Below are 16,639 nucleotides of genomic sequence, written 5' to 3'. Positions count from 1 at the left end.
CTTTATAGGCAGGCAGCAACGGTTATTCGGTTTTCGGCCGAATAGTAGGCAACATTCAGCCTAATACATAATATTCGGCATAATGGCAGAATAGTTGCCGAATATTCGTGGCATCTCTAATTATCAAAATACTATGTATGTTAAAATAAATCATTGTTTTCAGACCCCAGCGTGCCAATGCCCGCGTTCATGCCGCCGGAGCCGCCGCCCGGGCTCATCTCCTTCCAGTAGTCGCCCTGAAATCGACTGTTACTAAATGACTTGACAATGACCGTTGAATAAAACATGTTGAACTGATTCTATTGTATGATTTCTGCCAGAACCAAACGTAGTTACCGTCAATATTAGTTACTACAATCAGTGGGGCGGCACTCCTTTCGGGTCATTCTCGGCTCCGTCCGGCTCAGCATTGCTCCGAACAATTATATAACTATAAGGGTAAGGCCACACTCGTCGCAAGCGTTGTTTTATTAATGCGTTGCAACGACGCGACGCAAACGTAACGAAACGCACCAGTGTGGCCCAAGTTGCTTTTGTATCTTACGATAGTAAACACACACACACAGGAAAGCCCGTCACAGACTGAGCGATAATATATATTAATATACCAACAGATATCTTATAGTATAGCTAAGCACCACACACGACAACGATATCAGAATATATATCGCTGTCTAGACATTGTGAGAAACGAAATATACCAAAATATATATATATATATACAGGATGATTCAGGAGACGTGAGCAGGATCAAGCCTGTCTATTAAGTAAGTTATGAGCAACTGTTTTGTACTAGTATGTGTGAGATTCACGTTAATTTAATTTTTACTGTTTAAAAAAAAAGTTTTATTTTATTTACGACAATTATGGTCACCCTCTTTGTTTTATCCATAACAAGTGACAAATTGAATGTCATCGGAATCTGGTTACTTTTGAAAAATCGTATCTCACTCAGTTGTGACATTTTTTCTTCATAATCAAAGTGCTGTCATGACGGTTAAAGAGGTTTTATCTTTGTTAATTAAGTGTTGTAGGGTGTCCATGATTGTAGATAATAAAATTTGTCCTTATCACAAAGTTAAGTAACAGATAAACAGCGTGATTGTTTTGCTTAAATATGATGGTGAACGATTCAGTATCATTTACTTATTGTGTAGGCTTAGTCCTGCTCACGTCTCATGAATCACCCTGTATATAGCTTCGTGTGTGGTCTGTCAAATGGAACGTAAATATATCAAGATGCCTTTTGGTATACTATCGCTCCGTCTGCGACGGGCTTAAGGCTAAGACTCCGTGCGGAAATCGCATGTACCTGAGTGAGACATGACCACAAGCAATGAAAACCAAATCCATTTTGTCATACTCAATATTTACTAGTTATCATTGCTTTCAGGTGTAATACAGGGTGATTTCGGGGTCGTGGAGCAAGAGAACTATACATCGTACAGAATTAAACGATGAGCCTAATGATGTTGCTAATTATTTATTATCACCAATGACCAGTAGAAAAAAAACATTTTTGCATACAATTTGGTCACCCTACTCAATGTGACGTCTTGTCGCTTTCCATACAGCGTATGTCAAAAGTCATAGGGTGACCATGATTACGTAGTATAAGATTAGTTTTACTTAAAAATAAGAAAAAATCACCAATTATATTTTAATCAAATACTACCATATGATAATGTGGATCATTTACAGAGTCAGAAAAAGTGGTTCTGGATCACGACCCAGAAATCATCCTGTATATTATTAGGTAAGGATAATAAGCCATGGGCAAACAGATTTTTACTGTTTGATATACTACTAAAAAAAAATCGTTACATCTGATTGCCCATGTTAATATGAATTTCGTTTCAAATAAAACAAAATATTTAAAAATTAATAAATAAGTATGAGTTTAATTTAAATTATCTTAACCTAAAATAGATCACAGTCTTGGTAAATAATTAGGTACATAATCAATTTGAAAATCCTATTACATCTAAAGCGCTTTAATCTACTTCTTCAATGGTGGGGCCATCATTTCTGCTTTGGTATCCAGGCATTCCTCCCATGCCTCCGGGCATTCCGCCCATGCCTCCGGGCATTCCGCCCATGCCTCCGGGCATTCCGCCCATGCCTCCGGGCATTCCGCCCATGCCTCCGGGCATTCCGCCCATGCCTCCGGGCATTCCACCCATGCCTCCAGGCATACCTCCTCCTTGGTTGCCGCCCGCGCCGCCGCCGTGCATCTTGGTCATCACCGGCGAGCACACTCTCTGCACCTCCTTCAGCTTATGCTCGTACTCTTCCACCTCGGCCAGAGAGTTGTTGTCCAGCCATCTCAGTGTCTCCTCGCACTCGCTGCGAGCCGTGTTCTTGTCCTGCTCGCTCAGCTTGTCTCCCGCGTCGTCCAAGGCTTGCTTCACGCTGAATACATAGGCCTCAAGTTGGTTTCTCGCTGCTACCCTCTTCCTCTGCTTCTCGTCTTCATCCTTGTAGCGCTCGGCCTCGGCGAGCATTCTGTCGATGTCTGCCTGGGACAGTCTGCCTCGGTCGTTCTTGATGACGATGTTCTTGCTCCGTCCGGTGCTGTTCTCCTTGGCCGACACGTTCAAGATGCCGTTAGCGTCAATGTCGAAGGTGACGTCGATCTTGGGCACCCCTCTGGGCGCGGGAGGGATGCCTGTCAGATCGAACGTGCCCAACAAGTTGTTGTCCTTCGTCATGGCGCGCTCGCCCTCGTACACCTGTATGGTGACCGCCGGCTGGTTGTCAGAGTACGTCGTGAAGGTCTGAGACTGCTTGGTCGGGATCTTAGAGTTGCGTTCGATGATTTTGGTCATGACGCCACCGGCCGTCTCGATGCCCAGAGACAACGGCGATACATCGACCAGCAAAACGTCCTGGATCCTGGAGTCGTTGGATCCGCTGAGGATGGCCGCCTGCACCGCCGCTCCGTACGCCACCGCCTCGTCGGGGTTGATGGAGAGATTCAGCTGCTTGCCGCCGAAGAAGTTCTGTAGAAGGCTCTGGATCTTCGGTATGCGAGTCGAACCCCCGACGAGCACGACGTCGTGGATCTGGCTCTTGTCCAGTTTAGCGTCGCGCAGCGCCTTCTCGACCGGCTCCAGCGTGCCACGGAACAGATCGGAATTGAGCTCTTCAAAGCGCGCGCGGGAGACGCGCGTGTAGTAGTCGATGCCCTCGTACAGCGCGTCGATCTCTATCGACGCCTCCGTGCTGGACGATAGGGTGCGTTTAGCGCGCTCGGCGGCCGTCCGCAGCCGGCGCAGTGCACGGGTGTTGCCGCGCAGATCCTTCTTGTACTTGCGCTTGAATTCGTCCGCGAGATGGTTCACTAGCCTATTGTCGAAGTCCTCGCCTCCAAGATGCGTGTCACCGGCCGTCGCCTTCACCTCAAACAGCGAGCCCTCGTCGATGGTGAGGATGGACACGTCAAAAGTGCCGCCGCCGAGATCAAAGATCAACACGTTGCGCTCGCCCTTCAAATTCTTGTCCAAGCCGTACGCGAGCGCGGCGGCGGTGGGCTCGTTGATGATCCGCAGCACGTTGAGGCCGGCGATGGCGCCCGCGTCCTTGGTGGCTTGGCGCTGCGAGTCGTTGAAGTAAGCCGGGACCGTGATGACGGCGTCCCGCACTGTCGTGCCTAAGTATGCCTCGGCCGTCTCCTTCATCTTCGTCAACACCATGCTGCTGATCTCCTCCGGCGCGAACCTCTTCATCTCGCCTTTGAACTCTACCTGAATCTTTGGCTTGCCACAGTCGCGGATGACTTTAAACGGCCAGTGCTTCATGTCCGCCTGTATCTTCGGGTCGTCGAACTTGCGTCCAATGAGTCGCTTGGCGTCGAACACCGTGTTGTTGGGGTTGAGCGCGACTTGGTTCTTCGCGGCGTCGCCGATGAGTCGCTCGGTGTCCGTGAACGCGACGTAGGATGGTGTGGTCCGGTTGCCCTGGTCGTTCGCGATGATCTCCACATTCCCGTGCTGGTAAACTCCCACACAGGAGTAAGTCGTTCCAAGATCAATTCCGACAGCTGGCATTTTTTGTTAGTTGTTTTTAATATCTTCCTTGCACAATACAATACTGTATCACGTAATAACTCGAGAGGTATTTTACCACTCAACTTCTCCGTACTATCGCTTTCGTGTTTAGTAATATACTAAATTCGCGCCAGTGCGCGGTTGCTTATATACCCCTCCATTAACGGCCAATCACAGCCCAGCATTTTCTAGATAAATCTCGACAACTGTTCGGCGGCCAATAGGGTTGATGTCTGAGCTCGAGTGTTCTCGACTGTTCGGTGTCGAAGAACAAGACAGACGATAACTTTCGTCTGTGTAAGAAAGAGAAAAAAAAAAGTTAGTAATACCAGGTGGTAGAAATATACTGAATTTGTACTATTTATTTTTATAATTTCCATGCGTCAACGTTTATCAAAAATATAAAATGAAAATAATTTTAAACGTAATCAAAGAGAAAATAAATTATATAGGTTCTTGTTATTCTTTTATGTATTTATAATCTTAAGCCTTTATAAACCAGAGGGTGTATATATTTCCCACCTGGTTTTGAACTGTATTTGAAAGTGATAGGGTTCAATTTTGCACAATTCCTGACACTTATGCCTTATAAAGGGTAAAGTGATATTAATTCTTTTGCGAAAATTGGACGTTAACAAGGCAAATATAAATAAATACTCAACTGTCCAATTTTCTTCATATTTAGTATTTATTACCTGAACTGTAATTATGATACTATATTTCTAAGGTGTCCGCTTAGAATTAGATGAAATTAACCAATATACACTTTAGATATACGATAATCAGCATGGAATAAAAATGCCACTATCACAATTTTGCAATTCTACGACTTGTGACTTTAATGTGATGTGAGCAAGTGTGGTATTAAACGTCATATTTTGATTAAAATTTACCAATTGTAGTGACATTTTCTCACGTTGATGTTGCAAAATGTGTAAGAATTTAATTTGATTCTATATACATGAGTATGTGGTTTATATAATGTATGTACGTAAATCATTATATATTTTTCCTGACAATTTCCTCTTTTACTGTGGTATCACCGTCGAAGTACCGTTGACCTCATGTTGACCTACAGCGTAAGAAAAGAACAGCGCTATTCGTCCAACCTTACGTCTAAATGAGATAGTGAATTAATGCTCCTTCCAGAATTTTCGCGAAAGCAAAAATAAATTGCTTGTTAACTAAAATTGGAAGATTCATGGTACTTGTAATTATTATTGTTAGTATAAGGGTCTCCCCAAACTAGTCGACGCCGTTTCGGCAAATCGCGTACGGAAAAAGCTTTATGTCAACGCAATAAGAGCGAATAAGTCGTAAATCGGCTCGGCCCACGCGAAACGACGTCTTTCGACGGGAAAACGGCGTTTTGCCGTAAAGCTGTTCGCATTCGTACGACGCTGTTTGCAGCCTACCGCACACGTTCGCATTCATAAATCTCCTTATACCGCTGTACGGTGCCGGAAAGAGTTGAACGGCTCCGATCACGACCGAGTACCTACGATAAGGACCGGTCAGAGCTGGCGGAAGCCGTTCAGCGTCTTCGACGGCCGAACAGAGCCGATGACGGTAAAAATGCTGGTAAGCCTTTTTTTCCATGCCCGTCTACGTAAAATATCCATCATCACAGGTTATTATACTTATTATATAATATGTAACAATTACCAAGGAAAATAATCTTACAGGTCTGTTCAATTTCAAACTCAGGTTGTTACTAACAACCAGTCTCCAAAAATGAGATTTACGATTGACGATCCCCGCTGTCCTACATCTGTTCGTCGGACTCAACGGCTGTACGTGTGCTGTCTGACGTCTCGACGGCAGGACGGAGCACGGGAGAGCCGACCGTCGCTTTACAACTGTTGCGATAGCAAGTCGCAGGCGATCGGGCGTCTCTACGGCCGCAAGGAGGATGAGACTGCTAAACGCAGGTGTCCAACCGCGGAGACGGTCGATCGGCTAAATGCGAATAGTGTGGTGTAAAACACTCGGCGAAAGCCGACTCCGCGTCGACTGGTTTGGGGAGACCCTTATACTATAAACAAGATTACCGTTATCGAAAACCGAAACGAAAAATAATGCAATTATATTTTGTGCTAATAATAGATTCTCCGTTTACATCGCCATCTAGTGACGAGTAGCGCATTCACTACAATCATGTAGTAAGCAAAGGATAGATTAATGTTATTGTCCATATATCTGAAGGTGACAGGTATATACCCTACTTACCTACTCGAACTCGAAATTTCTGGAACTGTGAAATAGGAAGGTTATAATATTTTTTTAGCAATTTTACCCGATTACGGGAAGTATGATTTTAGAAGTGCGAAACTACTGAGCCGATTTTGGTAAATGAGGTGTCAAGTAAATCGATTGACTCATGTAAGAAAGTTTAGATTTTTTACTGACGTTTTGAAGGACTTAGAGTAAAATATTTTTAAACGTTTTGTTTGTTAGATTAGGACAAGAACTTGATGAGGAAATATTTACTGAAAATTAAACCAGTATTTTATTTGAAAAATGCGGTGTTAGTTAAGTAATTATTTTATTTTAATATTGACTTGAACGTTTTACCTATTAAAAAAAAGTTTATTAACTTCTATGGCTTTGGTTTCGTAGCAAAAATACATATGTTACCGAGGTTTAACCTACTTGTAAACATTTTAGGTATACTTTAGGAACAAGTAATTATAATTGGTAATCTGTGGCCGTGTTGCCTAACTTACTTTAGTAAATAGTCTAAAATCATATGAACATATTTGTAGGTTTTAGGGAAACAATGAATGTAGGTCTAGTAGAACTTTCAACATATTTTTTTTAGCAAATGTAAAGGTGTAAACGTAAAGGTTTTGATTAACGTTGATTAAGCATTCCAAAAAAATGAAATAATTGTAAGAAATAAAGCTTAATCATTTAATTAAATTACTTTGTTTTGTTCTTCGTTCAGGTGTGACTATTGTTTGATTTATTTAGTTCTAAGGGTAGATATTTGTATAAATCTAAGAATAAACTCGGACAAAATCAAAAATAACATTGGCATTTATGACTTGATGACAATAGTTGTTGTACCTACTTATAGTGCGATGGACTTACGGATTAACAGGTATCAGATGACCTTTTTTTAATTCCACCACAACGCGTACCGATATATTCACCTGTACCCCTGGTGTAAATTTATTCGATGGCGAAACGTGACGTACGCGTTTGCATTAAGTTTCATTGCTACTGGTATGCTCTACTCTACTATATCAAAACACACCCACCATGTCAGTAAAAAAGGGCGTAATTCCAATTTTCTATGGAAAATCCACTCTTTGCGCCTACATTTTTTAGAATAGCCACCTTTTTACAAGCTTTTATTCAGTTTCATCTGTCCCGTTGTCCATGTCGGTCTGTAATCAGTTCTTGCAAATTAAATTTGACTTGATTTGACCCACTTCCCGGTTTTCGATGAACCTGAAAATTTGCATACATATGTAAGTTGGGTGACAATGCAATATTGTGGTGCTGATCTGATGATGGAGACAGGAGGTGCTCATAGGAATTCTGTGATACAACGCAACCTATTGTGTTTGGGGTTTGTAGAATAGAATTGTTTATATGAGTATTAGGTAGTTGTCTGTGGATAGAAAAATGTTATTTTTGGCAAAAATGTATTACAACTGGGTGTGCCAGAGTTTAATACATATACCAGCTAGGATGGTAGCCAACATAACATTCATTTAATCGACAAACGCCAATTAAAAAGTAATGTCAAAGGCTGTCAAAGAATCAGCAGCTGATTTTGCTAGTCCCTTTTAATTATTCTATATTTAATTATATTTCATGTAATATTAAGCCATTTTGGTGTGAATTAAATAGTTTTAGTGTTAATTTTAATGTATACATAATAAGTGAAGTGCTTTAGTGACGTTTACAAGTGTCTTGTAATATCTTAAATTTGTAGCCGTTGTAGGTTATAAATTTAAATTTGTGTTCGTCTCGGTATATTTTCTATGTTTTTATCGCTATTTATTACCAATTTTGTTTGTATTACAGCGTAGTAAATCATTGTACAGAGTCAGAACACAGTGTAGGCATAGTGAAACGTCACTATTTCATGTAAGTACGCTCGTAATATCGCTTAGCTTGAGTAAGCAATTCCCTGGTTTGGTTTGGGTCTATCCTACTATAAAATACATTTATAATGCTAACTCGCAGAGCAGCTGCAGCGGTTCGCCAGCAGGAGGCTGACAAACTCCAAATTACCTTGCTGGAATTAAAAAAATCCAAGGAATTGTGTGCTCAATTGCTTAGTGAAAGAGAGGATAGTGAAAAGGAACTATTATTATCACTTAATAGTATAGAGAAGTTAAAGAAGGAACTATGTTCTTTAGAAAATGTTTACAATGATGTAAATTCAGAGCGGGCCCGGCTCCAGGAGACGGTTGACAAGTTTACTGAGTGTAGTGCAGCATATGAACAGGCCTTGACAGACATCAACTCATTAGAGAGAGCACTGCACGACGCCCACGAGCAAATCTACGAGCTACAGGAGGCCCAAAATATTGCTGCAGCGGCACACACTCAAAACTTATTCGAGGAACTGGTCCGGCCCGACTCACAGTTGGTTGCCGCTCCAATTGAAAACCCTGTTGTTAGTATAGATTTAATCAATGAATCCACCACAAGACTAGTAAATTGCAGCGGAAACAAACTCAAAAAATATATTAAATTAAATAGAATGATTAAAAAAACCCAGAGATTATCAAAAATGAATAAATTGTTTTTTAAGAAATTGAGATTTTGTAAAATTAATGTTAATTTAGTGGATAAGTTAGACTTGTATTCTGTTCAATTAGAACATAGTAAACTACAGTATGAAACTGACACACAGATTTTAAAATCAAAAGTTCAGAGTTTGGAGGATTCTATACAATCCCTAGAAACAATAAATGAGAGTTCGAAAAAGGTGATTAATGAATATTCTTTAGCCATGGATGATTTAATATCCCAGATTAAGCACAATTCAGAGCGGTTTGAGTCGCTGACCAATGCCCAGTCATGTGCATGTAAGCAAGCGACTGGACATTTGTTGACCAGTGTACTCGATCCAAGCCTGTGTGACAGTTTACCACAACAGCAAATAAATGATAATAGCTCCTTCCACACTCCACAACAAAGCACACCTAAACCTAATATTATTATGTATTGTGATGAAATTGGGAGCAATATGAGCTCATTTTTAAACTATCACCTAAAGGGACTTAGTACAATCAGCAATTGTCTGCCTCACAGTAGCTTTGAAAATATCTTAAAAACAAATTTTAAATGACAGTAATATTAATTCTAAGACAACACTGCTAATTCTTATGGGTAATAGGGGAAATGTGAACAAAAATAATTTACTTAAATACTTTGAACAGTTAAATTCACTTGCAGTGCATGAAATTATTATTTTCACATTCCCCTATTGTGAGCAAATGTCAGAGGCAGAAAATAACATTAGACATAAGTTGAATATATCTCTATATAATCTTTGTACATATAGTAGTAAGTTTATCATAATTGACACTAACAAATTTGTTAGTAAATACCATATGCCTATGGTGTTTTTGACTAAAGGTAAGTGTTACCTTTCAAATTATTACAAGAGACAAATAGCTTTATCGCTATCCTATTTACTTGACATTTCTGCCAAGAATTTGGCAGACAACTCTGCTCCTATTGAGCAGCCCAGTGTGAGCTTGGAATTGGTTCCAGTCATAACCAATGATTTAAACTAGCTGTTAAGACAAAAGATTCTGTCTCTGGCAATTTAGTTTTAAATAAATATAATGAAAAATACTGTAAACATGGAAAGTATATCCACCTGGTGCATCAAAACATTCAATGTATTAGAGGAAAAGATTTACAGATTGAACTTTTTATGAACGATTTTTATGTTGATATTTTATGTATTACTGAACATTGGTTAACAAATAATGAATTAATGCCTCAATTTAATAATCATCAGGTGGGAAGTTCGTTCACCAGAATTAGTTCCATACATGGTGGGTCGTTAATTATATTAAATAGTCAGTTAAAATTTAAGGAACGTAAGGATATTGTATCCATGTCTGTTGAACGGACTATAGAACTAAGTGCAGTAGAATGGGAGCAATTTATTGTTGTCTGTGTGTATAGGCCGCCATTAAGTAATTTTGAAATATTTGAAAGTGTAATGGATTCTGTGCTACTTAAAATATCATCTTCTAGTAAGAAATTATTTATATGCGGCGACTTTAATGTAAATATTTTGGAAAATTCAACAATGTCTTGTAGATTGTTGAATCTATTCAAATCTGGTAATCTCAACCACATGTTTATGGAGCCTACTAGAGTGACTGCTACTAGTGCAACCTGTATAGATAATATTTTCACTGATATTGTTCCTATTACTAAAAAAGTTATCAGTACTTTAGAATCAGACCACTTAGGTCAATTAATGGTATTTGAGACATTAAGGAAAAATACTTTGAGAAAACAAATAACTTTTGTACCAGTAACCTCGGACCGCGTAGAAAGAATGAAGCAAAGTTTAGTTCAGGCGCTACCCTTTTTGTCTTCCGATATGGGTCCAAATAGTATGTATAATTCATTCTTTCACACTTTTATGGATCATTATAATGCGATATTTACTTCAAAATCGGTCGTAGTTAGTGGTGCATCAGTTTTTAGTGAGTGGGCTACTGCGGACTTACATCAACGAAGACGTGCACTGTATGCCTTGTATGAGGAACGGCGGTTTAACACGAGTGATGAATTTAAAGAACATGTCAAGCAATATTCGAAAAAGTTTAAAATAGATTGTCATATAGCTAAGCGAAATTATCTAAGTCAAAGAATAAAAAATAGTACCAACATTATTAAAGCAACCTGGAAAGTAATCAATGTGGAGACTGGTCGCTCGAAACACAGAGTGAATGATTTTAAACTAAATATTGATAACAAAATTATAGATTCCAATTTAGAAGTAGCTACAGAATTTGAAATTTTTTTCACTGACGTACCAGTTTTCACAACTAAGGATTTAAATTCATCACCCTCATCTGCTGTTACTCTATTAAAAGATAACGCTCCAGAGTGTTGCGGAGATTTTCATTTTGAACGTGTTTGTACCTCCGATGTAGTAAAGGCGTTTAATTCGGTTAATGTCAAAAAAAACGAATGACCTCTGGGGAGTCTCTGTCCATGCTGTCAAATCCTTAGTAGAAATTATAGCGCCTGACTTAGTAATTATATTTAACAACAGTGTTGATTGCGGCGAGTTTCCTGATTTAATGAAACATAGTAAAATAACTCCTTTATTTAAATCGGGTAGCAACTCTGACCCCACTAACTTTAGACCGATATCTGTGCTACCAACGTTCAGTAAGATTTTTGAAAAATTAATTCTTTCTCAATTAGTACGACATTTTAACGTGAATAATTTAATGCATAATAAGCAGTTTGGTTTTACACGGGGTCGCTCGACAACTGATGCTGGTGTTGAGCTAATTAAGCATATCTTCGATGCCTGGGAGGAGTCACGAGATGCTATAGGTATCTTCTGTGATTTGTCTAAGGCCTTCGACTGCGTTTGTCATGAAACATTAATCAGGAAACTACACTATTATGGAGTTAGAGGAGCGGCACTGGATTTACTTAAGTCCTACTTAAATGGTAGAATACAAAGGGTCGATGTGAATGGACAGCGATCACCGGGTCATTGGTCTCTATGGGTGTACCACAGGGGTCAATATTGGGACCTTTCCTGTTCCTTATCTACATAAATGACTTGCCATTCCTTGTAAAGACCCACCATGATATAGTATTGTTTGCAGACGACACTTCACTTATTTCAAAGTCAAACGACAGCAACAAGCTTACAATGATGTAAACGATGCTATTTCTAAAGTAGTAAATTGGTTCAATGTTAATAATTTATTGTTAAATGAGAATAAGACTAAATGTATTAAGTTTGTCACTAGTAATGTAAGGCATGTACAAACAAGTGTCATTGTGAAGGATGAGGAATTGGAACTAGTTGATAGTACAGTTTTTCTTGGTATAACTTTAGATTCTAAACTCCAGTGGGGTCCCCATATTGCTACTCTTTCGAATAGACTGAGTTCTGCAGCTTTTGCAGTAAGCAAAATCCGTCAGTTAACTGATGTCAAAACAGCTCGATTAGTATATTTTAGTTACTTCCATAGCATTATGTCATATGGTATTTTACTGTGGGGTGGTGCTTCAGAGATAAATACCATTTTTGTTCTGCAGAAGAGGGCTATTCGAGCAATATATAAAATGAACCATAGAGACTCACTGAGAGATAAATTTAAGGAAATTGACATCATGACAGTGCACTGTCAATACATTTATGAGAATATTCTGTATGTGCATAAAAATATTGCCGATTTTAAGAAAAATTGTGACATTCATAATATTAATACTAGAAATAAACATAAGCTCGCCGTGCCCTTCACTCGGCTCCATAAAATTAAAAAATCATTCATGGGTAATTGTGTGAGATTTTATAATAAACTTCCAAACCATATTACTGAGTTACCAATTAATAAATTTAAGAATCATGTAAAGCGTAAACTTATTTCTAAAGCTTATTATACCACACAAGACTACATGAATGATAAAACAACGTGGGATTAATTGTGATTCGAAATGATTAATTATTTATTATATTTGAATAATGATGATGAAATGGATATTCCAATGCATGTATTTCCTTTGTTGTTTTTATTATATTGTTTGACATTTAGAATTTATTCTAGAAACAATCTAGACAAGTATTTTTTATACATTTTTTTTGTATGACTGTATTTTGTGAAAGTTTTAGTATTAAATTTGATCTATGAATTATATTCATTAGTATTATATATGGAATAATATTTACAACATCAATAAATTGCTCTGATAATTAGATTAAGATAATTATATGTAATACTGTCTTACTATTCATAAGTGCTTGTTGCTAGGCCTACATGAATAAAGTATATTTGAATTGAATTGAATTGAATTGAATTGAATATAATAAAATAATGGTAGATGTGAAATAAAGGCACGTAATAATTTATATACACGATATGTTTAAGTTTCGATTGGCTTTTCCAAAAAACGATTATAACTTGGCTATGACCCCTTATTCAAGACTACGTGTTACCACACCAATCGACTGATGGTAGAATGGAACAGTTCACGCCGATCGATCGATTGGTCTTGGTAGAAACCAAAGTAGAAACTATCGTTGTCATCGATTGATTATCATTCGATTGGTGTGGTAACACCCTTAACGTAGCAGAAGCCAAAAAACTCGTTAATTTACTGTGTCAGTTTGAATCGTGCACCACGTTATGGTTGTTAATTCTGTTAAGGGATTATTAAATCTATTCATTTTCAGGACACTTTCTGATAGGAAGGACAGAGAAAATTTTCCCTGTCTCTCTTAGCAGCAAGATAGCAAAAAGTGTCCTGCAAAAAGATGAATATAAAATAAGAGTCTGTTCGGAACGAGTAGAGTCGTGGAATGTATTGGGCCGCATACATTCCACGACTCTTCTCTTTCCGCACGGACTCTAGTTTGTTTTTGGGCCTATGCTAGCTGATGCGGACGCCCGCCGCGTGCGCACGCACGCGGGTGCTATTTGTAGGCCGCACGGGTCCGATTCAGTTAGCGTTGCTCATACTATTTTTCGTTAACCCGCTTGTCCGCTCCGTGCACCCGCGCCAGCTAGCGGAGGCCCTTTAGCTATAAGTACGTTCCAAAGAATACAATCATATATGAAAATTCGACGAATACCAATTGGATATTCAACTATATTCTTAGAAACGTACTTTCTATATTCAGACAAGAGCACAAAGATTTGGACATATGTTAAAGTATTCCTTGGATTAATTTCATCCGAGTTTTCGTATTCTGCATGTGGAAATCCAGCAAGTAATTCAGTTCATCTTTATGCTCATGCCGCCTCCTTAGTGTAAATAAAACAAAATATTTTAAAGAGGAACTCATACTTATTTATTAAACATAAATTACTTAAAATTAATCAGTCTTTGTACAATATTTATAAACTTAATTTGAAAATCCTATTACATCTAAAGAGTTAGTCCACTTCTTCAATTGTTGGGCCGTCATTTCTGCTTTGGTATCCAGGCATGCCTCCGGGCATTCCTCCCATTCCGCCCATGCCTCCGGGCATTCCGCCCATGCCTCCGGGCATTCCGCCCATGCCTCCGGGCATTCCGCCCATGCCTCCGGGCATACCTCCGGGCATGCCTCCTTGGTTACCGCCCGCGCCGCCGCCGTGCATCTTGGTCATCACTGGCGAGCACACTCTCTGCACCTCCTTCAGCTTATGCTCGTACTCTTCACCTCGGCAAGAGAGTTGTTGTCCAGCCATCTCAGCGTCTCCTCACACTCGCTGCGAGCCGTGTTCTTGTCCTGCTCGCTCAGCTTATCTCCCGCGTCGTCCAAGGCTTGCTTCACGCTGAATACATAGGCCTCAAGTTGGTTTCTCGCTGCTACCCTCTTCCTCTGCTTCTCGTCTTCATCCTTGTAGCGCTCGGCCTCGGCAAGCATTCGGTCGATGTCCGCCTGGGACAGTCTGCCTCTGTCGTTCTTTATGACGATGTTCTTGCTCCGTCCGGTGCTGTTCTCCTTGGCCGACACGTTCAAGATGCCGTTAGCGTCGATGTCGAAGGTGACGTCGATCTTGGGCACCCCTCTGGGCGCGGGAGGGATGCCTGTCAGATCGAACGTGCCCAACAAGTTGTTGTCCTTCGTCATGGCGCGCTCGCCCTCGTACACTTGGATGGTGACCGCCGGCTGGTTGTCCGAGTACGTCGTGAAGGTTTGAGACTGCTTGGTCGGGATCTTAGAGTTGCGTTCGATGATTTTGGTCATGACGCCGCCGGCCGTCTCGATGCCCAGAGACAACGGTGACACGTCGACTAGCAACACGTCCTGGATCCTAGAGTCGTTGGATCCGCTGAGGATGGCCGCCTGCACCGCCGCTCCGTAGGCCACCGCCTCGTCGGGGTTGATGGAGAGATTCAGCTGCTTGCCGCCGAAGAAGTTCTGCAGAAGACTCTGGATCTTCGGTATGCGAGTCGAGCCCCCGACGAGTACGACGTCGTGGATCTGGCTCTTGTCCAGTTTAGCGTCGCGCAGCGCCTTTTCGACCGGCTCCAGCGTGCCACGGAACAGATCGGAATTGAGTTCTTCAAAGCGCGCGCGGGAGACGCGCGTGTAGTAGTCGATGCCCTCGTACAGCGCGTCGATCTCTATCGACGCCTCCGTGCTGGACGATAGGGTGCGTTTAGCGCGCTCGGCGGCCGTCCGCAGCCGGCGCAGTGCACGGGTGTTGCCGCGCAGATCCTTCTTGTACTTGCGCTTGAATTCGTCCGCGAGATGGTTCACTAGCCTATTGTCGAAGTCCTCGCCTCCAAGATGCGTGTCACCGGCCGTCGCCTTCACCTCAAACAGCGAGCCCTCGTCGATGGTGAGGATGGACACGTCAAAAGTGCCGCCGCCGAGATCAAAGATCAACACGTTGCGCTCGCCCTTCAAATTCTTGTCCAAGCCGTACGCGAGCGCGGCGGCGGTGGGCTCGTTGATGATCCGCAGCACGTTGAGGCCGGCGATGGCGCCCGCGTCCTTGGTGGCTTGGCGCTGCGAGTCGTTGAAGTAAGCCGGGACCGTGATGACGGCGTCCCGCACTGTCGTGCCTAAGTACGCCTCGGCCGTCTCCTTCATCTTCGTCAACACCATGCTGCTGATCTCCTCCGGCGCGAACCTCTTCATCTCGCCTTTGAACTCGACCTGAATCTTTGGCTTGCCACAGTCGCTGACGACTTTAAACGGCCAGTGCTTCATGTCCGCCTGTATCTTCGGGTCGTCGAACTTGCGTCCGATGAGTCTCTTGGCGTCGAACACCGTGTTGTTGGGGTTGAGCGCGACTTGGTTCTTCGCGGCGTCGCCGATGAGTCGCTCGGTGTCTGTGAACGCGACGTAGGATGGTGTGGTCCGGTTGCCCTGGTCATTCGCGATGATCTCCACATTCCCGTGCTGGTAAACTCCCACACAGGAGTAAGTCGTTCCAAGATCAATTCCTACAGCTGGCATTTTTCGTAGATAGTCTATAATAACTTCCTTGTTCAATATAACAATATATCACGTAATAACTCGAGAGGTTTTCACCACTCAACTTCTCCGTACTTTCGCTTTTGTGTTCAGATATAAACTGAGTTCCCGCCAGAGCGCGGCCGGTTTATATACCCCTCGGAATGCGACCAATCAGAGCGCAGTATTTTCTAGATTATTCTCGACAACTGTTCGGCGTCCAATCACGTCGAAGCCGAGTTTATGCCAAGTTAATTAATACTCGGTCACGAATGTTCTCGACTCTTCCGGATTAGTGAGGGAGATAGAATGCAATACTACATGAGATCGAGGGAGATGGACAAAGTAGTAGTAATACCAGTTCTTGAAAAATAATAGACTTATATGATATTTTGTTATTTTTTGTTGACATACAACATTATTTTATGTAGGTAACAACTCAATTTTATCA

General features: G+C 41.3%; 1 protein-coding gene and 1 pseudogene across 1 annotated transcript in view; one reads left to right on the top strand and one right to left on the bottom strand.

Moving 5' to 3' along the window:
- Positions 1 to 297, top strand: part of LOC133530798 (uncharacterized) — a 31,114-nt gene extending 30,817 nt beyond the window's left edge. Inside the window, 1 exon segment of the mRNA XM_061868863.1 lies at positions 164 to 297. Coding sequence (XP_061724847.1) covers positions 164 to 231 — 68 coding nt within the window. The 3' untranslated portion in view covers positions 232 to 297.
- A 1,576-nt stretch (positions 298 to 1,873) lies between these two features.
- On the bottom strand, positions 1,874 to 16,327 carry LOC133530551 (heat shock protein 68-like; annotated as a pseudogene).
- Between the last annotated feature and the right edge of the window lie 312 nt (positions 16,328 to 16,639).

The sequence above is a fragment of the Cydia pomonella genome, chromosome 23 (genome assembly GCF_033807575.1).
Source record: "Cydia pomonella isolate Wapato2018A chromosome 23, ilCydPomo1, whole genome shotgun sequence".
Classification (NCBI taxonomy): Eukaryota; Metazoa; Arthropoda; class Insecta; order Lepidoptera; family Tortricidae; genus Cydia; species Cydia pomonella.
This window is presented reverse-complemented; position numbering and strand designations above follow the sequence as displayed.